General features: G+C 48.4%; 1 protein-coding gene and 1 long non-coding RNA gene across 2 annotated transcripts in view; both read left to right on the top strand.

Moving 5' to 3' along the window:
- Nucleotides 1–19,434: 19,434 nt before the first annotated feature.
- Nucleotides 19,435–25,544, top strand: part of LOC131381799 (uncharacterized) — a 28,175-nt gene continuing 22,065 nt past the window's right edge. Inside the window, exon 1 of the long non-coding RNA XR_009210737.1 lies at nucleotides 19,435–19,499. This is a non-coding gene — a long non-coding RNA (uncharacterized LOC131381799). The remainder of the gene's footprint in view (nucleotides 19,500–25,544) is intronic.
- On the top strand, nucleotides 19,688–20,358 carry CUNH1orf202 (chromosome unknown C1orf202 homolog). Its single transcript, XM_058430536.1, has one exon. It carries the CDS (start codon nucleotides 19,756–19,758, stop codon nucleotides 20,341–20,343), a length of 588 nt encoding a protein of 195 aa, XP_058286519.1. The 5' UTR covers nucleotides 19,688–19,755; the 3' UTR covers nucleotides 20,344–20,358.

Here is a 25,544-nt window from a genome sequence, read left to right as displayed (position 1 = left end):
AGGGGGCCCTGGGTGGCCTGAGAGCATCTGCAGATGCACAGGCCTGGCAGGAGCCACACAGAGACAGTCATAGAAGGTCATCTTTGCATGAAGGAGCCTGGGCGCTGGGCTGCTGAGGAGGTGCCTCTTGGTGCCATGAGGATGGAACGACCTAGGAATAAGAGAGGCAAAATAAAATGCAGTTCAATGCCAGTCTGTCAGTGTATTAATTTGTGGAAGCCCCCATAACAAAGTACCATGAATAGGTGCCTTAAACAACTGACATTTATTTTCTCATAATTCTGGAGGCTGGAAGTCCAGTGTCAAGATGTCAGCAGGGTTCTTTTTTTCTGAAGCTTCTCTTCTTGGTTTGTAGATGGCTTCTTGCTATGTCCTCACCTGGTCGTCCCTCTGTGAGTGCTCTCTCTGTTGCCCCGGCTGGAGTGCAGTGGTGTGATCTCGGCTCACTGCAACCTCTGCCTCCCAGGTTCAAGCAATCCTCCTGCCTCAGCCTCTGGAGTAGCTGGGACTACAGGCATACATGCCTGGCTAATTTTGTATTTTTAGTACAGATGAGGTTTCACCATGTTGGCCAGGCTGGTCTCCAATTCCAGACGTCAAGTGATCCACCAGCCTCAGCCTCCCAAAGTGCTGGGATTACAGGTGTGGGCCCCTGTGCCTGGCCCTAATCCCCTCTTCTTATAAGGACAGCAGTAGTATTGGATTAGGGAACACCCTTACGACCTCATTTTAACTTAATTATCTCTTTAAAGGCCCTATCTCAAAATATAGTCCCATTTGGAGGCTTTAGGGGTTACTATTTCAATATATGAATTGGGGAAGGAGGTGCACAGTTCAGCCCATTACAGCCAGAGAAAGGTTCGGGAAACGTGTGGAGTGGTCTGTGCAGGGGAATAGTGCCCCGGGGACCTGGTTCACACCCACAGAGGCACAGAGGCCGGGCTTGAATTGCAGTGGACGGTGAGTCTGGATTTAATCTGACCAGCCTGTGATACTCTGGGAGCACGGGGTCATGGGAGGCTTGTGAGAAGCTGCAAGACCGTTTTCTCCTCGACTCCTACCTTCCTGAGAGGATGGCACGAGATCATTTCCTATGACTTCTCAGGTTTGAGAAAGAAAAAGAAAACTTTTAATCTGAGGAATGTGGGCACCTTTAAAAGATCAGGCCCAGAGAAACATTTAAAATGTGACAAAGTTGCCTCTCACTCCCCCTTGAGCTAAATAATTTCCTCTTGTAGCCACTTGCTATTGTGGGTTCTAGACTCACTGATGCCAAGTAGCCATAAAATGCGCCACACTGGCACCCTCCCTCAAATGCTATAGCTCAGCTACGTAGAGCCAATCAGCATCCAGCGTCATCCCCGTCCTCCAGTGAGGAGTCCTGGCAGACAACCTCGTATCAGCCCACTCCTTGTTCCTTTTGCCTTTAAAAACCTACTTGTGAGCCGGGAGGGGTGGCTCACGCCCCTAATCCCAGCACTTTGGGAGGCTGAGGTGGGCTGATCATGAGGTCAGGAGATCAAGACCATCCTGCCTAACACGGTGAAACCCCGTCTCTACTAAAAATACAAAAAATTAGCCGGGCGTGGTGGTGGGCGCCTGTAGTCCCAGCTACCTGGGAGGCTGAGGCAGGAGAATGGTGTGAACCGGGGAGGTGGAGCTTGCAGTGAGCTGAGATTGCACCACTGCACTCCAGCCTGGGCGACAGAGCGAGACTCCACCTGAAAAAAACAAAACAAAACCCACTTGTGAAAAAAAACACTAAAAGAAATAAAACTAAAAGAGAAAAACAAAGAAGAAAGAAAAATAAAAAATTAGAAAAAGAAAAAACAAAAAAAATTAAAAAGATAAAAACCACCACAAAAAAATGTAGGCTGCGCACAGTGGCTCACCCCTATAATCCCAGCACTTTTGGAGGCCGTGGCGGGCAGATCTCTTGAGGTCAGGAGTTCCAGATCGACCTGGTCAACATGGTGAAACCCCAACTCTACTAAAAATACAAAAATTAGCCGGGCGTGGTGGCGCATGCCTGTAATCCCAGCTACGTGAGAGGCTGAAGCACGATAATCGCTTGAACTGAACCCGGGAGATGGGAGTTGCAGTGAGCAGAGATCGTGCTGCTGCATTCCAGCCAGGGCAACAGAGTGAGACTGTCTCAAAACAACAACATAAAAGCCTGCTTGTAACAAAGACCTAATGGTGCACTCCCCAAGGCAGCCTGGAAGTGTGTCCCCGGCAGCTCTCCTCACTTTGGCTCATGTAACCTCTTTACGTTCTATTTTATGCCTCGGCGCTTTCCTTTTAGTTCAACAGGTTCTGGTGATGTATGGGCCTTCCTCCCTTGCCCTCCCTCACGTAGGGCACAGCTGCAGGTGGTAAACTAGTGGCCGCATGGCAGTAGCTCTTCAGCAACAGCATGTCCCACGATTGGCACTGCAGTCACCTGACCCCTTTTGCTTCAGCGTTGCCTGGTGTGAGGGCCATGGGAGCTAGCATCTTTGCCTACTTTTCCTTTCACCATCTATGTAAGTAATAACCTGAGTTAGGGCTTGTTATTTCTACCCTCTGAATCTGTCTGCAGGCCTGGCCTTGTGGCTTATACCACAGGAGGCTGGAAGCATTGACAGCCTACATACAAGGAGGAAGCACCTAGTGGAGAAGAGGGAAGGAGCAAACAAAACACACAGCAATTCTTTTTTTCTTTTTTCTTAGACGGAGTCTCGCTCTTGTTGCCCAGGCTGGAGTGCAATGGTGTGATCTCGGCTCACCGCAACCTCCGCCTCCCAGGTTCAAGCGATTCTCCTGCTTCAGCCTCCCTACTTAGCTGGGATTACAGGCACCTGCCACCGCGCCCGGCTAATTTTGTATTTTTAGTAGAGACAGGATTTCTCCATGTTGGTCAGGCTGGTCTCGGACTCCCGACCTCAGGTGATCTGCCCGCCTCGGCTTCCCAAAGTGCTGGGATTACAGGCATGAGCCAAGCCACCATGCCCGGCCCACATGCAGCAATTTTTAAAGGGCAATGAATGGGGTGGGGGAAGGGCCAGCTGCTATGCAGTCACGCCAAGGTGAGGGGACAAGCGAAAGACAGTTTGGGTGTGCTCAGAGGTGATAGAAACTGAACACACCCCTGCCTGGATGATTGTGTAGACCAGAATATGCCGCCCCAAAATATGCCTCTTCGGCATGGTGAAAAATTAATAGAAGTAGAGAGATTGTTTGGGCCAAGCTTGGGGGTGGCAGCCTGGCAGCATAGATTCAAGTTGCCCTGAATATACAGTCTGATGAGCAGCATTACAAGTGGAGTTTTAAAGACAAAGAAGAGGCAGTTTCTGAGTTGTTTCTCAAGAATTTATATTAAAACAACATAAACAGGCCGGGCGCGGTGGCTCACGCTTGTAATCCCAGCACTTTGGGAGGCCGAGGCGGGCGGATCACGAGGTCAGGAGATCGAGACCACGGTGAAACCCCGTCGCTACTACAAATACAAAAAAAAATTAGCCGGGCGCGGTGGCAGGCGCCTGTAGTCCCAGCTACTCGGAGAGGCTGAGGCAGGAGAATGGCGTGAACCCGGGAGGCGGAGCTTGCAGTGAGCCGAGATCGCGCCACTGCACTCCAGCCTGGGCGACAGAGCAAGACTCCACCTCAAAAAAAAAAAAAAAAAACCATAAACTATTGATTGATTATACGTTGTTCTTTGTATCACAAATTCCAGGAACATGAAGATAAAGGGTAAAGCAGCTAGTTAGGAACAAAGTGGCTATAAACAACTACCCCTAGGCGTGGATGTGTGGGCAGCAGGACTGGTCCATACTCACTTTTTTCTGGGCCTGCACACCTGACATAGCTCAGACTACTCCGAGCTACTTTTCTTTTCTCACTTCCCCACTGTTGATCAAAATCTTCCCATGAAAGCATTGGTGACCGATCTCTGCTCAGGTGAGAGTGATAGACGTCCTTCACAACTCGGCCCTGGGAAGGCTTATTCCGGAATAGTCCTCAGTCAAGCCTCTAATTTATATAACTGATGTTGCATGTTGAATCATCTCTAGTCTTCAGAATTTCATGCTTTTGTTTTTCTCAGAAGTAAAACAACGAGAAATACATAGCGAAAAACCTATTCAATTGGAGATTCAATCCAAATTGTAGGAAAATAATAAAAACTCCAAACAATGGGCAGGGTTAGAATCGAATAACAGGTGTACTATGGTTTTCTTCTGAAACATAACTTTTCCCTCTCTGTAGTCCCCATTTTTACCAAAATAAATCTTACTAGGACTAATTTACTTGCAAATAAGTTTTAGTATTATATTTGGGCTGATTATTTGCATAAAGTACAAGAATAGTGATCAGCCATATAGACTCTTTTAGGTTGGCTTTGCTGAACCTTTCATAAGGAATTTCAAATTAGACTCTTAAAAGCCTCAAGGCTAAGAAGCCAAGCCAAGGATTCACTATTAGACTGTACCTGTAACACCTGTGCAAAATGAGTGAGTTCCTCTCTTCTCAAGGTCTCCAAAACATCTGGATTTTTTTTTTTTCTTTGAGACGGAGTCTCGCTTTGTCGCCCAGGCTGGAGTGCAGTGGCGCGATCTCGGCTCACTGCAAGCTCCGCCTCCTGGGTTCACACCATTCTCCCGGCTCAGCCTCCCGAGTAGCTGGGACTACAGGCGCCCGCCACCACGCCCGGCTAATTTTTTGTATTTTTAGTAGAAACGGGGTTTCACCGTGTTAGCCAGGATGGTCTCGATCTCCTGACCTCATGATCTGCCCTCCTCGGCCTCCCAAAGTGCTGGGATTACAGGCGTGAGCCACCGCACCTGGCCTAACATCTGGATGTTTTTGGGCCCATCAGAAAGTGACTTTTTTTTTTTTTTTTTTTTTGAGACAGTCTCGATCTGTTACCCAAGCTGGAGTGCAGAGGTGTAATCTTAGCTCACTGCAACCTCCACCTCCTAGGTTCAAGCAATTCTCGTGCCTCAGCCTTCTGAGTAGCTGGGATCACAGGCGTGTGCTACCACACCCGGCTAATTTTTGTATTTTTAGTAGAGACAAGGTTTTGCCATGTTGGCCAGGCTGGTCTGGAACTCCCGACTTCAAGTGATCTGCCCGCTTCAGCCTCCCAAAGTGCTGGGATTACAGGCATGAGTCACTGCACCAGGCCAGAAAGTAACATTCTTTACTTACTGCAAGATCAGAAACCTTCAAAGGGAACTGTGTACACAAGGTACCAGGCCAGTTTTTCAAAGGGGATTTTAATTGGCTTTGTAAAGTCAAAATCTCAGTTCCTCAAAGCAGTCTCATCATATCTGAAAATATGCTATGAGAGTGAAGGCCTTGGTAAAATAACTAGTGTCTCGACTGGGTCCTGTTACATAAAACAGATTCTTATTGAATTTCTACAAATAACTAGCTTGCCATAAAATACAATACTCACAGTTTCCAAAGTTTAGAGAAATGAGGTAGAGAGAAAGACAATTGTTTCAATTTTGTTCCCAAAGTTATATTTTACCTAATTGCTATAAGTTATAACTAGCTCAAAGGAAAAAAGTTTCATTGACTCTGGGAAATGAATATAAAAAGATTCAGCAATGTTTCTAATAAAAAGTCATAAAAATCATTCCAGTCCTCTATCAGGTCAGTCCCATGCAATGAATTCTTGTTCTGCTTGATGTTGGGTTAGCAATCTTCATGAATGCATCAGTTTATTAGAGTTCTAAAAGTTTTTACTTAGTCCAATGATATAATCTCCAAAGTCATCAGAAACCCATATCCGACCGGGCGCAGTGGCTCACGCCTGTAATGCCAGCACTTTGGGAGGCCAAGACGGGCAGATCACAAGGTCAAGAGATCAAGACCATCCTAGCCAACATGGAGAAACCCTGTCTCCACTAAAAATACAAAAATTAGCTGGGCGTGGTGGTGCGTGCCTGTAGTCCCAGCTATTCAGGAGGCTGAGGCAGGAGAATCACTTGAACCCGGGAGGCAGAGGCTGCAGTGAGCTGAGATCGTGTCACTGCACTCCAGCCTGGTGACGTGACAGAGCGAGACTCCGTGTTAAAAAAAAAACAAAACTCATATCCAAGAGTACTTGGCAGGGCCCTTTTAATGAATTTAAACTGCTTTTTGAGAAGAATCAAAGTAAAATAATAATTGTTTGTGGTTGACAAAAGACAGAGAAGTCATGGTTAAAGATGCAATTGACAAGGAATGTGGTTATTTCTATGACATATAACAATTTAGGCCGGGTGCCTAAACTGAATTATCACTTGGGCTAAATGACCTACTATTATTTTACAGGCTCATGCCTATAATCCCAGCACTTTGGGAGGCCAAGGTGGGCAGATCACCTGAGGTCAGGAGTTTGAGACCAGCCTGGCCAACATGGTGAAACCCCGTCTGTATTAAAAATACAGAAATTAGCTGGGCATGGTGGCAGGTGCCTGTAATCCCAGCTACTTGGGAGACTGAGGCAGGAGAATCACTTGAACTCAGGAGGTAGAGGTTGCAGTGAACCGAGACCACACCACCACACTCCAGCCTGGGCAACAAGAGCAAAACTCCATCTCAAAAAAAAAAAAAAAAAATTAACCATAATTATGTCTGACAATATCAAGACATATCAGAATTTTAGGAATCTCATATAATTTTGGGACACATATTAATAATGTATTCATACAAATATAACTCAAAGAAAGTTGAATACCATTTTTTTTTTTTTTTTTGAGACGGAGTCCCGAGTTCGCCCCTCTCTTTTTTCCCCGGGGGGGGGGGGGGTGGTCCGGGTCCATCTCCGCCCCCGCCCCCCAGGGTTCACGCCATTCTCCTGCCTCAGCCTCCCGCGTAGCTGGGACTACAGGCGCCTGCCACCTCGCCCGGCTAATTTTTTGTATTTTTAGTAGAGACAGGGTTTCACTGTGTTAGCCAGGATGGTCTCGATCTCCTGACCTCGTGATCCGCCCGCCTCAGCCTCCCAAAGTGCTGGGATTACAGGCGTGAGCCACCGCGCCCGGCGAATACCACTTTTTATTTGACAATGTTTTCTGTATGATTTTAACATAAGAAATAAGCCTAACATGTACCTCTTAGCCTTCCAGGGCTTCCATTTGCAAAAGACTTGATTTTAGAATTTGAAATTTGATTTGGAAAGCATGTCAAATATTTAAGATTAAAAATACTTGATCAAAATAGAATCATAGGGCTGAGTGTGGTGGCTCACACGTGTAATCCCAGCACTTTGGGAGGCTGAGGCGGGTGGATCACTTGTGGTCAGGAGTTTGAGACCAGCCTGGCCAACATGTTGAAACTCCATCTCAACTAAAAAAAATACAAAAATTAGCTGGGCATGGTGGCACTTGCCTGGAATCCCAGCTACTTGGGAGACTGAGGCACAAGAATCACTTGAACCCGGGAGGCGGAGGTTGCAGTGAGTCGAGACTGTGCCACTGCATTCCAGTCTAAAAAAAAAAAAATCATAGGTCACTGTAAAATAATAGTAGGTCATTTAGCCCCAGTGATAATTCAAAGATTTCAGAAAGCAAAAACCTTTGCTTTTTGATAGAGAGGAGACTCAGTTTTCCAAATAATCAAAAGACCTGGGGGACCTGGGGGACAGTGTGGGAAGGGGGTGAGGGATAAAGGACTACAAATTGGGTTCAGTGTATGCTGCTTGGGTATGGGTGCATCAAAATCTCACAAATCACCACTAAAGAACTTACTCATGTAACCAAATACCATCTGTTCCCCAATAACCTATGGAAATAAAAAAATTTAATTAAAAAAAATCAATCAATGTTTATTTAAAACAACAATAAAAATTGTTGATTTAAACAACAACAAAAACCTAATAAAGATAGCATGAGACTATTAGAATCTGTCTTTCCCTCCTTTTTTTTTTTCTTTTTTTTGGCAATTTACTCAAAAGATAAACAAAAATCTTTTATTATCCACCCCCCCCATTTTTTTTAGACAGAGTCTCACTCTGTCACCCAGGCTGGAGTGCAGTGGCATGATCTCGGCCCATTGCAACCTCCACCTCCCAGGTTCAAGAGATTCTCCTGCCTCAGCCTCCCAAGCAGCCGGGATTACAGGCGCATGCCACCATTCCTTGCTACTTTTTATATTTTTAGTAGAGACGGGGTTTTGCCATGTTGGCCAGGCAGGTCTCGAACTCCTGACCTCAGGTGATCCATCTGCCTCGGCCTCCCAAAGTGCTGGGATTACAGGTGTGAGCCCCACACCCTGCCTATTATCTCTCTCTCTCTCTTTTTTTTTTTTTTTTTTGAGATGGAGTCTCTCTCTATCACCCACACTGGAGCGCAGTGGCAGGATCTTGGCTCACTGCAACCCCACCTCCCAGGTTCAAGTGATTCTCCTGCCTCAGCCTCCCAAGTAGCTGGAACTACAGGCGCCCACCACCATGCCTGGCTAATTTTTGTAGTTTTATTTTTTTTATTTATTTTATTTTATTTTATTTTTTTTTTGAGACGGAGTCTCGCTCTGTCACCCAGGCTGGAGTGCAGTGGCGCGATCTCGGCTCACTGCAAGCTCCGCCTCCCGGGTTCCCGCCATTCTCCTGCCTCAGCCTCTCCGAGTAGCTGGGACTACAGGCGCCCGCCACCACGCCCGGCTAATTTTTTGTATTTTTTAGTAGAGACGGGGTTTCACCGTGGTCTCGATCTCCTGACCTCGTGATCCGCCCGCCTCGGCCTCCCAAAGTGCTGGGATTACAAGCGTGAGCCACCGCGCCCGGCCTGTAGTTTTAATAGAGACAGGGTCTCACCAAGTTGGCCAAGCTGGTCTTGAACTCCTGACCTCAAGTGATCTGCATGCCTCAGCCTCCCAAAATGCTGGGATTACAGGCGTGCGCAACCACACCAGTCTCTTATTAATACCATATGAAAATCATGTTCAAAGAGAAAACCAAATTCTATCTTTGTGTCAGTATTTTATTCATGCTAAAGCTAATTATTGTTTTGAAAAAGGGTTTCACTCTGTTGCCCAGGCTGGAGTGCAGTGGCATGAATTTGGCTCACTGAAGCTGTGACCTCCTAGGCTCAGGTGATCCTCCAATATCATCAGCCTTTGGAGCAGCTGGGACCATAGTTGTGCATCACCATGCTTGACTAATTCTTTTTATTTTTGTAGTTTTAGTAGAGACAAGGGCTCACTATGTTGCCCAGGCTGGTCTTGAACTCCTGGGCTCAAGGGAGCCTCTCATCTTGGCCTCCCAAAGTGCTGGAATTACAGGTGTGAGCTACTGAGTTCAGCCCTAAAGTTAATGTTAACAAAATCTAATAAACAAATTAATTCATCTAATCTCAGTCAACATTGACCACACAGGATAAGATTTCTGTAAACCTTTTTTTTTTTTTTTTTTTTAGATGGAGTCTCACTGTGTCACCCGGGCTGGAGTGCAATAGTGCGATTTTGGCTCGCTGCAACTTCTCCCTCCCTGATTCAAGCGATTCTCCTGCCTCAGCCTTCTGAGTAGCTGGGACTACAGGCGTGCGCCACCACGCCCAGCTAATTTTTGTATTTTTAGTAGAGATGGGATTTCACCATGTTGGTCAGGCTGGTCTCGAACTCCTGACCTCAGGTGATCCACCCACCTTGGCCTCCCAAACGGCTGGGATTACAGGCGTGAGCCACCACACCCAGCCATACAAAATTCTTTTCATGAGATTAATCTTTCATAAACCTTCAACAACTTGGAAACCTTCACCTTTGTCCTACACTTCCTTTCTTATATTGGCATTCCACCTTAAGATAAGAATTTACGACTGGGGACAGTGGTTCACTCCTGTAATCCCAGTACTTTGGGATGCCGAGGCGGGTGGATCACCTGAGGCCAGGAGTTTGAGACCAGCCTGGCCAACATGGTGAAATCCCATCTCTACTAAAAATACAAAAAAAAAAAAAAAACCACTAGCCGGGTGTGGTGGCGGGCACCTGTAATCCCAGCTGCTCTACTCGGGAGGCTGAAGCAGGAGAATTGCTTGAACCTGGGAGGCGGAAGTTGCAGTGAACCAAGATTGCGCCATTGCACTCCAGCCTGGGCAACAAGAGTGAAACTCCATCTCGAAAAAAAACCAATAATAATAATAATAAGAGGGGAAGGAAAGTACTTTTTGTTGTTGTTTGTTTTTTTCTTTTTGAGACAGAGTTTCGCTCTTGTTGCCCAGGCTGGAGTGCAATGGTGCGATCTTGGCTTACTGCAGCCTCTGCCTCCTGGGTTCAAGCGATTCTCCTGCCTCAGCCCCGGAGTAGCTGGGATTATAGGCATGCGCCACCATGCCCAGCTAATTTTGTATTTTTAGTAGAGACGGGGTTTCTCCATGTTGGTCAGGCTAGTCTCGAACTCCAGACCTCAGCTGATCCGCCTGCCTTGGCCTCCCATAGTGCTGGGATTATAGGCATAAGCCATGGCTTCCAGCCTGGAGATTTATTATTATTCAAATCAGTCTCCCAGAGAATTCTGGGATCAGAGTTTTTAAGGATAATTTGGTGGGCGGGGGCGGGCAGTGAGTCGGCAGTGCTGCCTGGTTGGGCTGGAGATGAAATCATACAGAGTTGAGTCTTGCACTGAGTCAGTTTCTGGTTGCGGGACACAAGCTCAGATGAGCCAGTTTATTAAACTGGGTGGTGCCAGGTGATTCATAAATGCAGGGTCTGCAAAATACCTCAAGCACTGATCTTAGGTTTCATAATAGTGATGTTATCTCCAGGAACAATTTGGGGAGGTTCAAAATCTTGCGGCCTCTAGCTGCATGACTCCTAAACTATAATTTCTAATCTTTTGGCTAATTTGTTAGTCCCACAAAGGCAGTCTAGTCCCCAGGCAAGAAGGGAGTTTGTTCTGGGAAAGGGCTGTTAATGTCTTTGTTTCAAAGTTAAACTACAGACTAAGTTCCTCCAAAGTTAGTTCAGTCTACACCCAGGAATGAACAAGGACAGTTTGGAGGTCAGAAGCGAAATGGAGTTGGCAAAGCTAGATTTCTGTCACTGTCTCAGTTATAATTTTGCAGTGCTGGTCTCAAGTGGAAGGAAATAGAAGAACAAGTGTTAAAAGAGGCAATTTGGGGAGATTCTAAGCTTTCTAAAAGGCCAACAAATTTTACACTTTTTTCAGCAAAAATTATGCCAACAAGGTAGGAAGCAAACACATTTAAAAAGGGGTTTCAGCCGGGCATGGTGGCTCAAGCCTGTAATCCCAGCACTTTGGGAGGCCGAGGCGGGCGGATCACGAGGTCAGGAGATCGAGACCATCCTGGCTAACACGGTGAAACCCCGTCTCTACTAAAAATACAAAAAAAATTAGCCGGGTGTGTTGGCGGGCGCCTGTAGTCCCAGCTACTCGGGAGGCTGAGGCAGGAGAATGGCGTGAACCCGGGAGGCGGAGCTTGCAGTGAGCCGAGATCGCGCCACTGCACTCCAGCCTGGGGCACAGAGCAAGACTCCGTCTCAAAAAAAAAAAAAAAAAAAGGGGGTTTCAGTCAACTAAGAAAATTCCCAGAAAGAAGACCCAAAAGAGGAGAAAAGCAGGAGGGACTTTTTGTCTTTGTCTAAAAAATGATAGCCCAAATGTCAGCTTTTAATTATGCTGAGTTCTGATCCTAAAGCTCTAAAAGCCATGTGTGGTGGCTCATGCCTACAATCCCAGGACTTTGGGAGGCTGAGGTGGGAGGATCATTTGAGGCCAGGAGTTCAAGACGAGCCTCGGCAACATAGTGAGACCCAGTCTCCACAAAAAATAAAAAAATTAGCTGAGTGTGGTGGTGCACACCTGTAGTCCCAGCTACTCAGGAGGCTGAGGTGGGAGGATCGCTTGAGCTCAAGAGTTCAGGCTGTAGTGAGCTGAGAATGGCCCCCTGCACTCCAGCCTGGGCAACAGAGCAAGACCCTGTCTCAAAGAAAGAAAGAAAAAACACAAAAAATAATATTTTCAAATCTCTTATTATCAGATTTCAGCAAGGACAAACATAAAGGACATCTCCCATTTGGTTGGTTTGGGTCTAAAACCAGTGTTTTTTTAATTTTATTTTTTTATATTTTTATTTTTTTCCCAATTGTGCGTGCAGATGAATTATTTTAGACATTTCAGAGAATCTCTCTTTTGGCTACTGCTGCTTGTGGCTCTCCTGGGTTAGATGGTTTCACTTCCCTAGATATTTCCAAGAGATTTTCCATCAGTGCTACACATAAATCCAGTCGGTGCCTCTAAGAAGAGCACTTAGATTTTGAAGCTTAATTTCCCATAATTGATGAACTATTCTTTTTTTTTTTCCGAGACAGAGTCTTGCTCTGTTGCCCAGGCTGGAGTGCAGTGGTGCAATCTCGGCTCACTGCAAGCTCCACCTCCTGGGTTCACACCATTCTCCTGCCTCAGCCTCCCCAGTAGCTGGGACTACAGGCGCCCACCACCACGCCCAGCTAATTTTTTGTATTTTTAGTAGAGATGGGGTTTCACCGTGTTAGCCAGGATGGTCTCGATCTCCTGACCTTGTGATCCGCCTGCCTTGGCCTCCCAAAGTACTGGGATTACAGGCATGGGCCACCATACCCAGCCTAGAATTGGTTGTTGTTCTAAGCAATTAGGTTTTGAGGCGGTTTGTTATACTACAATAGACAACAGAAGTCATGAAACTTTTTCCACATTGCTAGAGTATTCTTTTTTTTTTTTTTTTGAGATGGTGTCTTGCTCTGTCACCCAGGCTGGAGTCCAGTGGCGCGATCTTGGCTCACTGCAACCTCCGCCTCCCAGGTTCATGCCATTCTCCTGCCTTAGCCTCCAGAGTAGCTGGGACTACAGGCGCCCACCACCATGCCTGGCTAATTTTTTGTATTTTTAGTAGAGACGTGGTTTCACCATGTTAGCCAGGATGGTCTCGATCTCCTGACCTTGTGATCCACCCGCCTCGGCCTCCCGAAGTGCTGGGATTACAGGCATGAGCCACCGTGCCCAGCCCTAAGTCAGAATTTTCAAGTGATAGGAAACAGCTGTAATCTTAAAATCATGCTATGTAGGCCGGACGTGGTGGCTCATGCCTGTAATCCCAGCACTTTGGGAGGCCAAGGCAGGCAGATGACTTGAGGTCAGGAGCTTAAGACCAGCCTAACCAACATGGCAAAACACCGTCTCTACTAAAAATACAAAAATTAGTTGGACATCGTAGTACACGCCTGTAATTCCAGCTACTTGGGAGGCTGAGGCACGATAATCGCTTGAACCCAGGAGGTGGAGGTTGCAGTGAGCCAAGATCGCACCACTGCACTCCAGCCTGGATCACAGAGTGAGACTCTGTCTCGAAAGAAAGAAAGAAAGAAAAGAAAGAAAAAAAAGAAAGAAAGAAAGAAAGAAAAAAGCATATTGTATAAAACAAAACCACTGGTGCCTAACTGCCAGTCCTTTGACTTGAACCTCTGCTGTGAGGCAGAGGTAGAATAAAGATAGTTCTCTGCATAGCTCTTTACACAAATTTCCGTGCACAGACAGAGACTGAGGCCCTCACGCTCAAAGACAAGAAAGCATTTGCAAAACAGCTCAGATAGTCTAGACCTTCAACCAAAGAGTGAGAGGTTTGAATTTAGGAGAACTCACCAGAAACACCCAATAGTGAAACCACCATTGCAAAATTGTAACTGAGATGGTGAAAGAGATCTCACCTAACCAGCTCCAGCTCCATCTTGCTTCTAACCTCCAAGCTGTCCTGTTCATTCCTGGGTGAAGGCTGAACTAACTCGGAGTGGAACTTTTTTTTTTTTTTTGAGACATTGTTCCGCTCTTGTCACCCAGGTTGGCGTGCAATGACGCGAACTCGCGATCTCGGCTCACTGCAACCTCTGCCTCCTGGGTTCAAGCAATTCTCCTGCCTCAGCCTCCCAAGTAGCTGGGATTACAGGTGTTAGCCAACATGCCTGGCTAATTTTTGTATTTTTAGTAGAGACAGGGTTTCACCATGTTGGTCAGGCTGGTCTCAAACTCCTGACCGTAGGTAATCTGCCTGCCTTGGCCTCCCAAAGTGCTGAGATTACAGGTGTGAGCCACGGTGCCTGGCCGAGTGGAACTTAGTTGATAGTTTATAGTTTGAAAGGAAGATGACAGCCCTTCCTGGAAACAAACCCCCTTCTTCCCTGGGGACTAGACTGCCTTTGTAGGACCAACAAATTAATCAAAAGATTGGAAATTATGGTCTAAGAGTCATGCAGCTGAAGGCTACAAGATTCTGACCCTCCCCAAATGTCCTGGAGGTAACATCACTGTTATAAAATCTAAGAACAGTGCTTGAGATATTTTGCAGACACCACCCAGCTGGTACCACCCAGATCAATAAACTGGCTCATCTGATCTTGTGGCCCCACCCCCCACCCAGGAACTGACTCGGCACAAGAGGACAGCTTCTACTCCTCATGGTTTCATCTCCGACCCAATCAGCACTCCAGACTCACTGGCTCCCCTCAACCCACCAAATTATCCTTAAAAACTCTGATTCCCAAACGCTCGGGGAGCCTGGTTTGAGTAATAATAAAACTCCAGTCTCCGGCACAGCTGGCTTTGCTCGAATAACTCTCTCTGTATCGTAATTCCCCTGATTTGATACATTGGCTCTGTCTAGGCAGCAGGCAAAGTGAACCCACTGAGCATTTACAAAAGGGCTCCTGAAGACAGAGGGTTCATGCTGGTATCAAGGCCATTTTCGGAAACAGTGGTGGTGTTAGTCTCGCCAATGCACCCCGACGTAGCAGTCTCTTGTTGTGGAGGTGTCACTCGGAGTTCTTTGTCTCAGGACCAAGAAATTAAGGAGTGTGGATACAAAGGAAAGCGTGAGGCTGGAGCAAATGTTTAATAAGTGGAAGAAGAAAGCTCTCCGCTGCAGAGATGGGAACCAGAGGAGGGTTGCTGCTTTTACAGTTGGATGCAAAGGCTTTTATAGGAAACCCATAAGGGCTGGGCGTCTCATTTGCATACGGTGCCAATTTCTGGTAGCTTCGCCCCGTCCTCCTAATGTGAATGTGGGCCCCTAGCTTGAGTTCCTCCCTATTGCTTTGTTCCCCTTACTGCACATGTGTCAGGGGATGGAAATTTCCGTTGTGGGCATGTCTGGGCAAGTCACCTGTGTGGCCTTATCTGTGCAGCTGTGGGCATGTCTTAGGCAAGGCCCCCTGTGCGAGTTCCCTTAGCTGTGTCTGCAGGCTGTTCTTTGAAAGGATTCAACTGAGGACCCTCCCTAACTGCCTGCCTGACCGGAGTTTTTCCTTTCTCCTTTCTCAGTGGGGATGAGGTGAGGATAGTCACTCTGAATCCTGCTAACTACACTGGATATGTCAACTTAAAAGGAAAAAGCAGAGGCAAAACTAATACAAGTAGAGAGTTTATTTGGGACAAGCTTGAGAACTGCAATCTGGGAGCATAGATTCAAGTTGCCCTGAAGATACACTCCAATTGGCAGCAGTTACAAGTGGGTTTTTAAACGGAAAGAAGGCCAGAGGCAGTGGCTCACACCTGTAATCTTAACACTTTGGTAGGCCGAGGTGGGTGGATCATTTGAGGTCAGGAGTTTGAGACTAGTTTGGCCACCATGGTGAAAACCACCTCTACTAAAAATACAAAAATTAGCCGAGTGTGGTGGCAGGTGCCTGTATTCCCACCTACTTGGGAGGCTGAGGCAGGAGAATGGCTTGAACCCAGGAGGCAGAGGTTGCAGTGAGCCAAGGTTGTGCCACTGTACTCCAGCCTAGGTGACACAGCAAGACTGTCTCAACAGAAAGAATAAAAAATAAAGGGAAAGAAGAGGCAGTTCCTAAGTTGTTACCAAGAATTTGCACTACAATTGGCTGGGTGCCGTGGCTCATGCCTGTAATCCTAGCACTTTGGGAGGCCGAGGCAGGCGGATCACCTGAGGTCAGGAGTTCAAGACCAGCCTGGCCAACATGGTGAAACCCTGTCTCTACTAAAAATACAAAAAAAAAAAAAAAAAAAGTCAGCTGGGCATAGTGGCGGGCGCCTGTAGTCCCAGCTACTCGGGAGGCTGAGGCAGGAGAATTGCTTGAACCCAAGAGGTGGAGATTGCGGTGAGCCGAGATCGCATCCCTCTAGCCTGGGCAAAAAGAACAAAACTCCTCCGTCTCAAGAAAAAAATAAATAAATAAATACAATAACATTAAGCTATCGGTTGGCCATACATTGTTCTTTGCATCACAAATTCCAAGAACATGAAGATAAAGGGTGAGGCTAGTCAGGAACAAAAGTTAAATAATTGCCCCCAGGCATGTGTAGGAGCCTGGGACGCAGAGGGTCCACAACTGAGTCCTGCAGCCTTGTGGATCTGGGCCCGCGCACCCCACATAGCTCAGATATCTCTGAGCTATTTTTCTTTTCTTAGGTATAAGGATTATTTTGAGCTGGTTGTTTTGAGAAACAGCAGAGACAACAGAAGCTCTGAAAACAAGAGTGGTTACCCTTTTGTAAGAGAAATTTACATTTGTAAAAAAAAAAAAAAAATACAGCCGGGCCTGGTGCCTCACGCCTGTAATCTCAGCACTTTGGGAGGCTGAGGCGGGTGGATCACCCGAGGTCAGGAGTTCCAGACCAGCCTAGACAATATGGTGAAACCCCATCTCTACTAAAAATACAAAAATTAGCTGGGCGTGGTGGCATGTACCTGTAATTCCAGTTACTTGGGAGGCTGAGGCAGGAGAATGGCTTGAACCCAAGAGGCAGAGGTTGCAGTGAGCCGAGATCACGACACTGCACTCCAGCCTGGGCGACAGAGCGAGACCACGTCTGATAAATAAATAAATAAATAAATAATCTCCATTTGTAAGAGTGTCTAACTCCTGGTACGAGAAAGAGAAAGATGACTGTGAATCACTGGAGACTCTGATTATTGGAGAAGGCACTGATATAATCTGTATAACAAATCTTACCCTCTTTTACCCTTTTTATTCTAGTCACTTTCTCTTTCCTGGCCTCAGCTCTACCCTTCTATCTTTGTTTCAGTTGAAGATGGTAGGGCTAGATGCGGTGGCTCACGCCTGTAATTGCAGCACTTTGGGAGGCCGAGGCGGGTGGATCCCTAGAGATCAGGAGTTTGAGACCATCCTGGCCAACATGGTGAAACCCCATCTCTACTAAAAAAACAAAAATTAGCTGGACGTGGTGGCGTGTGCCTGTAATCTCTGCTACTCAGGAGGCTGAGGCAGGAGAATCACTTGAACCCAGAGGTGGAGGTTGCAGTGAGCTGAGATCGGTGCGCTCCAGCCTGGATGATAGAGCGGGGGGACAAAAGTATTGGAGCAGGAACTAAAGGAAGGAAAGTACAGTTGAAGAGGCCAAATGGGCGACTTGAGCGGTCCAGGTGCACTGTTCAGCCTTTGACTTGCGGTTTTATACGTTGGCATGCTTCTGGGGGGTCGTGTTCCTTCTCCCAGTTCCTCCCTTGGGGTGGGCTGTCTGCGCGCGTGGCGGGCTGCATATCGCACTTGAGAGCAGGGGCCGCATGCGCAGTGTGTTTACTGCAGTTGCGCGCATACTCATTTGAGTCCGCTGAGCGTTCCCAGAAGAAGGTCATATACCAGTTAAACTCCGCCGCTTTGCCTCTTAGTGCACATACTTGAGCCTACTCGCCCAACTCCTGAGAACTTACTGGCAGGCTGCTAATCACCAGCGTCAGGTGTTTTCTATCTACTGGGAGACCGCCTTTTCCTAATGCCTGCTGTGACCAATTATTATTTTAGAAAGAAAGTGTAACAACCACCTGACCATCACCTGATGGTTGTCTGACATTCCTGGCAGGGGAGGTCTCCTGCCCTGTTCATGTCTGCCTAGCTTCCTTTTCTAACAAGCAGAGGTTGATTTCTACTACTGGGAGTGGAGTCTGTCAGGAGAAAGACGGGAGACACATGTGGGGATGACCATGGAGGACCCAAGATTTCCAGAACCCATTTCAGGATTTGGGCATCCTCAATAGAGTTCACTTGTGGGGAGTCCCAGAGCAGACCGCCTTGGAGCAAGGTGGAAGGGCCAGGCCCAGATGGTCTTGGGAGGGTGCTGAGTACACAGGGAAGAGCTGATGAAAACAGGCACCTTTAAGGCTGGGTTAGGTCATCCAGACCCTCCCTCTGGGCCTCTGCCTCTCAATTTGCCCTCCTCAGGGGCCCTGCCCATCCAGAACAGGGCCAGCAGCAGAGCCCCTCAGCACCACTGCTCTGTGCATGAGTTGTTAAGGAGAAAATAAGAGAGGTAGGGGCAAACTTGGGAGTGTGAAGTCGTTTTCATTCTTGTGAAGAAGGAACCATGGGCCCAGGCTTGTCCCCAAATCTTCCACCTCGCTCAGGGCACAGCATGTTGGTCTGGACCACGGAAGGGAATACAGAAGGGACACAGCTGAGTAGATGTATTCCTCCCAGGGCTGGCCCAGGGTCTGCCGCAGGGCCTCTCCTGAAGGACAGGGACAGGGCACACAGTTGGGCCTCTCTGGCTGGCCTCATGAACAGTCCTGCACACGTCCTACAAGCTTGGCAGCATCTGGAGATGCTCTGCCAGCTCTTCTTTTCCAAGCAATCCCCATTCTTGTAGGAAATGCTGGATTTCCTGGTCTTTGCAAGGAATGGCTCAATTTCATGCTTTTCCGCCAGAATACTGAGATGGACAACCTTGAAGTCCAGTTTCTTCATAAGTGTCTATCCAGTGATAAAATTAATTTCCCATTTGGTAGGAGGGCAACAATTTCATTTAAAAAAGTTTATTTTCATCAATATTTGCATTGTATTTTAGTGCATAGCATGAACCCTTCATCCCACTCACTCTCCATGGGGAGGGGGCCCCACAGAGACAGCTGCCAGAACAGCTTTGCATACTGCCCTGCCCCTCCCTTCAGGGCTGTGCCCAGAGTAGCATTTTTTTTTTTTCCATGCCCTGAAATTTTTTTGTATTTTTTGTAGAGACGGGGTTTCTCCATGTTGCCCAGGGTGGTCTCGAACTCCTGGGCTCAAGTGATCCACCCACCTCGGCCTCCCAAATTGCCGAGATTACAGGCATGAGGCACCACGACCAGCCCCCATAGCAGCTATTATTATTTAACTTTGCCTTGAATTGGAGAAAATTAACAGCACGAAAATATACATAAAAAAGCAGAAAAAAGTATTTTTTTATTAGTTTTACAAAATTTCTTCAAAAATCTTATGTTTGCAATCAGAAAAAAAAATTACTTAAAAAAATAAATCATAATCCTACAAGAAAGAGGCCTTTGAGTGAGGCGAGATGAAGAAAATTAGGTTTTGAGATCTTTCTTGAAACTCTGGTTCCCTGTTAACAGAAAAGTGCTGAGACCACCTGAAACTAGTTCACAAAATACAAATCTCCAGCGCAACACACGCCTGAGGCTGAAACCCGCGCCTTGACCCAGGGAAGGCTGCGCAGCCCCCTGCTCGAGGACGCCGTGTGTCTTCGTGAACCAGGAGTTGGGCCCCAGGAACTTCCAAGATTCCTTCTTGTCCAGGTGAGGCTATATTTGAAAATCAGTTCGCAGCGAAATTTGGCCGACTTGAGGGATTCCTTGGGTCGTTGGATTCTGGTGACCCCGTCAGCGGCAGGGGGCGAGGGATCTGCTGGGCATTGTGGGGTCACCGTTGGGGTTTCCTGGGCAACCCAAGCGCGTAGAGGGGGCCTGTGGGCACATTGCCGGGAGAGGACGCGAGGGGCCCTTTGGAGTCCTGGAGGCGGCAGCGTTGTTGTCCAGCCCGACGGTTCCCGAGATGTGGGCCCCGCGCTCCGAAAAGAGGCCTGCGCGGGCCACGACGGCTCCCCGGTTTGGTGGCCCCCGGCGCGGCGGCGCGCAGCATGAGCTGCTGGAGAAGGCGGCGCGCCTGAAGCGGGGCCCCCCTCCGCGCGGGGAGTCGGAGGCAGTCGGGCGGCCTGCGGTGGCCGGCGACGGCGGCTCCCGCTCGGGCTGCTGGTGCTGGCGGTGGCTGTTCCGCGGCCCGCGCAGGACGAAGCTCAGGCAAGCTCACGCGCGCGCAGGCAAGGCGGCCCCGGAGCGCGGCCTGTGGGGCCCCTCGAGCCTGCAGAGGCTGCTCCAGAGGCTGGCGACGTGGAGGCGGCGCTACCTGCGGCGCAAGGAGCGGCCGGACCGGCTGGAGGAGATCCCGCTGCTGGCGCCGGACCGCGCGCAGGGCGGCCACGAGGCCGCGGCCGGGCCCCAGAGCAGCGCCCCCGGGCGGCCCGCGCAGGCCGCTCCCGCCCGCCAGCCCCGCCGCGGGTCAGCCACGAGGAGCCGGCTCCCCTTTGCGCCCCCTGTGCACGCTCAGCATTGTTTTTATTATTTTGGTCAACGAAAGCAATAAATGAAAGTAAACCCAGCACCGTAGGAATGAAAGCACATGCAATGCTGGGAGGATGTGCATGGAAACCAAGGGTATCTTGAGGTTCGCAGCGAGCTAAACGGGCCGCGTCCTGCGCGCAGCCTTTGTCCCGAGGGCCTCGGTGCAGTAACTAAAGCCTGCGGGTGCCGCGGAGACCTGGGTTCCCACCGCTGCGCAGTTGCTGCGGGCTGGGAAGAGCTGAATCGGGGGCGGATTGTCTCTTCCTAAACACCGCAGGGGAGAAGGTGGGAAAGAGTTTTCAATCTCTGCAATGCTTTTAATTTTTTTTGAGACAGGAAAAAAAAAAAAAAACCTATGTTGCCCAGGCTGGACTCAAACTCCTGGGGTCAAGCGATCCTAAGCCTCCCAAGCGCTGGGATTGCAGGCGTGAGCGACCACGCCCCGTCAAAAAAAAAAACAAAACAAAAACCATCTTTTAAAGCAGGATGCTGAGCTTCACATCCCACTTTGAAGTGAACGAACTCTACTTTTATGCTTTTGTTGACAGGCATTTAGGAACGGTGGCTTGGGGTGGGGGTGGGACAGGGGAGTTTGGAAACCAGTGCTAGACTTAAAAGAACAAAGGGAAAGGATTCCTGGAGGCTCCCAGATGGGTCTTGAACATCTTCCTTTTCCTCATCAATAAAAACCTTCAAATGATACTCTGGCTCTACAAACTTGTGAGGATGAAAGTGAAATAGAAAGTGCTGTGGGGACTCTGAAAGCGCGACACACCTTACAGGTAGTTACTAAACTGTGATAATGGTCTCTCCGCAGGCTGTTCCCAGACTAGCATCCACACCTCCCTCTCCCCTCACTGCCTCATGCGCCAAAGCTGGCAAGCTTTTCACTAGCTTACCCTTTTCTTCTTTTTCTTTCCTTTCCTTCTTTCTTGAGACGGAGTCTTGCTCTGTCGCCCAGGCTGGAGTGCAATGGCGCGATCTCGGCTCACCGCATCCTCCGCCTCCCAGGTTCAAGCGATTCTCCTGCCTCAGCCTCCCAAGTAGCTGGAATTACAGGCATGTGCCACCATGCCCGGCTAATTTTGTATTTCTAGTAGAGACGGGGTTTCTCCAGGTTGGTCAGGCTGGTCTCGAACTCCCGACCTCAGGTGATCCACCTGCCTCGGCCTCCCAAAGTGCTGGGATTACAGGCGTGAGCCACCGCGCCCGGCCCAGCTTACCCTTTGCACTAGCAAGCTAAAAACGCCAAATGCGAGCCTGGAAGCTCTCCGCTTGATGGTGCTGCTGCTGAAGCGGCTTTGGAGTCCCTGGTGCCTTCCAGGCAGGGATTTCCCCTCCCCCTTGACCTAGAGAGTCAACGCTGGGGAAGGGGCCAGCGTTTAGGGAGGTAAAGGTGGGAAGATCGTTGGAGGCCAGGCATTCAAGACCAGCCTGACAACATGGGGAGGCCTCCTCTCTATAACGAAATTTAAAAATTGAGCTGGGTGTGGTGGGGCGTGCCTGTAGTCCCAGCTACTTGGGAAGTTGAGGTGGGAGGAACAATTGAGCCCATTGTTCAGCCGCGGTGAGCTATAATTGTACCACTGCACTCCAGCCTGGGCAACAGAGCTAGACCCTGTCTTAAAAAAAAAAAATCACTGGGGGAAGGGTGGGAGGTGGAGGATCATGATGCCTGATACTTGAACAGTGAACCTAGGAAGATGAAAAACAGAGAAAACAAGGTATACGCCAGAAAGCCGAGGCCAGGAGCCGGGGCCCCATGGGGAAGAATTCTCTGTAATTCTGTGACTTGGGGTTGGTTAGGTGCATTTTGTATTTTTCCTAGCTTGTTTATTCTTGCCATTGCCCAGATAGATGAAATTGTTTCGTAGGTCTGTGATAGAGGAAGGCGTTTTTACCAGAAAAGCCACTAAACCTCATAGCCCCATCCTTAGGAGGAAAGCCATCCTGTTATCCTGCTTATAGCTGGCTGGGCGGGGGGTCCCGTGATGCCTGAATTAAAAGCTGTTCTATAGGTAGCAGTCCAGTTGAACCCTCTCTGCTTCGAGGGGTTGAAGCTAAGAGGCTGGTGAAGAAAAGACCTCTAGAAGAATACCCAATTGCTGAATTCTCAAATCCTGGAATAGAGGCGCTGTTGAATAATGTGTAAGAAATTCCACCTGTTTAATGTCTTCTGGGTTGGTTTGTTTCCGAAAGGAAAGAGACAAACCACAGTTAATTCTCTGATGCTTAATTTGAATGTAGCCATGCCTTTTTGGTTCGACTGTCTTGTGGCCCTCCACTGTACTTCCTCTTCACTAGGCTGAGGAAATTGGCCTAGATTGTGTCTCGGTCTGTGTGGACCCCTCTCTACTCACACACACACACCCAGGCTTGGTGTATAAGCATAATGTAAATGCTCAACTTATTTAGAGAATTTATGAGGGTGGTTTCACGTGTGTCCTCTGTCTTCCTAGTTTCACTCCTAGGTATCTACACAAAGCCTTACCTTTTTGGCACTGTGCCGTCAGCCTTCGATTGGCTCGTCCTGGCTATTGATTAGATGGATCTCTCCCAGGGCAAGAGCAGAGTGGTAGCTTCTACCAGATTTGCTGGGTGGATACACCAACAGATGTCTCCCACTAAGGCCCCAGTTCAGCAGAAACATGGTCCTTGGATGCAGAGAGAGCACCCAGGCTGCATTACATTGTTGGGGTTGAGTACCTGCAGGTGGTCCCTTCTGCCACTGCCCCCTCCTGCGCCACCTCCACCCCCAAGCTTAGGAATTTGCAGTATTTCATGGTGACAACTTTTATCTCTGATCTTGCAGAGCTGCATTAGGACCAGCATGGGGCTTTTTCTTCCTCCCATATCCATCTTCTTTCTAGCTGAAAACCAGTTTAAAAAACCAACAAAAATGTAGTGCCTCATTATTCAGCCATCTGTGGTTGAGTGTTTTCTGGTGTAGATATTCCAGAAACATGTCTCGGCCACAGGAGGTAAGTCAGGTGAGTTTGTGTGTTAGTGACGCTCTTTTAGTTTCCTCCTTTACAGACTTTTCTATCTAGCCTCAGATTCCTTTAAGGTACAGTTACCTTAAAGGGAGGCCAAGCGTGGTGGCTCACATCTGTAATCCCAGCACTTTGGGAGGCCGAAGCAGGTGGATCACGAGGTCAGGAGTTTGAGACCGGCCTGGCCAACATAGCGAAACCCCATCTCTAGTAAAAATACAGAAGTTAGCCAGGTGTGGTGGCCTGTAGTCCCAGCTACTCGGGAGGCTGAGGCAGGAGAATCGCTTGAACCCAGGAGGCGGAGGTTGCAGTGAGCCAAGACCACACCATTGCACTCCAGCCTGGGTGACAGCGTGAGACTCCATCTCAAAAAAAAAAAAAAAAAAGGAATCTAGGGGAAATGTGTTTGTTGAAACACTGTGCTGAAAATGGGGCTAGATCACAGCCCTGAGGCGCGCTGCAGCTGTGTCCTCCCTGCGGGCCGAGCCTCCCTCCCTGCTCCCCGTGCAGGCCTGTCCTCTCTCTCTCTTCCCATTGATAATCACTCTGTATCCTCCCAGACAGATCTGTCTGAGGGATGTGGTCTGATTGACTTTGGTAATTACCACCATTGCTATTGGTGAAGCCAGGCTACTTTCGTGGCTGTCTTCCTGGGGTCTAGCTGCTTTTGGATCAGGGGTCCTACCCTTGGTCCAAACCCCTAGTTAAGAGAAGCCTAGTACTGCTTTCCTGAAAAGGCAGTGGGGGTGTGCTGGGTGCTGCAGAGTTTTCATTAGAATAGACTGTTGGGTAAGACAGGCCCCATGATTGACATGTTCAATTTGAGTTAGTAAAACTCTTGGCTGTTATTGTGTTTAAGCCCTGAGAGGTGCCCACCGAGAAAGAAGGAGGATGTCTTCAGCAGTTCTGCACCCTGAACTCTAGGAGATGGCGTTTCTAGAACTGCTTCTGCTCTAACAGGTGCCTTGGCCCTTCCATCTTGCTTCCCCTCTTTGTATTTAACAATAAATTTTGGCCAGGTGTGGTGGCTCACACCTGCAATCTCAGCATTTTGGGAGGCCAAGGTGGGAGGATTGCTTGAGGCCAGGAGTTTAAGACCAGCCTGGGCAACATGGCAAGACCCCATCTCATTTTAAAATAATCAACCAATCTTTTTCTTTAACTGTAACAATGACAGCATGACTCCCGTGTTCATCGGCAGTTCTTAGGTGATCTGCATGTAGTTTTGTGAGTTTGACAGGACAAGGAGTCTTACTATGTATGTATATATTTTTGAGACAGAGTCTCGCTCTGTTGTCCAGGCTGGAGTGCAATAGCGCCATCTTAGCTCACTGCAACCTCTGCCTCCAGGGTTCCAGTGATTCTCCTACCTCAGTCTCCCGGGTAGCTGGGACTACAGGTGTGCACCATTATGCCCGGCTGATTTTTGTATTTTTAGTAGAGACGGGGTTTCACCATGTTGGCCAGGCTGATCTTGAACTCCTGACCTCAGGTGATCCGCCCTTCTCGGCCTCCCAAAGTGCTGGGCTTACAGGTATGAGCTACCGCACCGGCTCTTACTATATTTTAAAATAAGAATGCAAGGCTCAGAGAGGTTGTACTAACTTCTAATGACAAAACAGCGATTTGGAAATATTTCTTATTTCAAGTCCAGTGCAATTTGTGGATCAGAAAAGCTGTGATGCCAGAGGCCTTTGTAAATAGGAAATCACGTTTGTAAGTTTCTGGTACGTGGCTGGTGTGCTTATTGAGTGAATGAGCCGATGAAAGTCCCTCAGGGAGACTGGGAAACCTTCCTTCCTTTGGAAACTCTTTTTTCCCCAAAGGGAGAATGTCATCAACTTCAGAGCTTGAAGGCAGTTCTTTTTCTATTCCACATAGAGGAGGAAAGACACCAAAGGCTGTGTCACATAATTTCGAGAACCCATTAACTCCACAAAGTGAGACAACTTGGTACATGAGAATTTCTTTCTTTTCTCAACATGGTTTATTTAGACTTCTGATCTTGAAGGGAAAGAAAAGTACTATCTGTGCTGAATTAAATGGATCTAGCCAGCTTGCGGCTGGGGATGAATGGCGGCCCTCGGACTGGCAGGATTGGAGCTCCCCACTGACTATGGGACCCAGGGCCTGGTGGGCCTGAGCAGTCTTGCGTGGTGGTCTTGGGGACCTGAAGGAAGGGGCTTGTGGGGGACAGGGAGCCCCATCTCACCTCAACCCCCAATGTCTT

The sequence above is a fragment of the Hylobates moloch genome, unplaced genomic scaffold (assembly GCF_009828535.3).
Source record: "Hylobates moloch isolate HMO894 unplaced genomic scaffold, HMol_V3 SCAFFOLD_18, whole genome shotgun sequence".
NCBI classification, from domain to species: domain Eukaryota; kingdom Metazoa; phylum Chordata; class Mammalia; order Primates; family Hylobatidae; genus Hylobates; species Hylobates moloch.
Note: the sequence above shows the minus strand (reverse complement) of the source record. Positions and strands in the feature narration are given on the sequence as shown.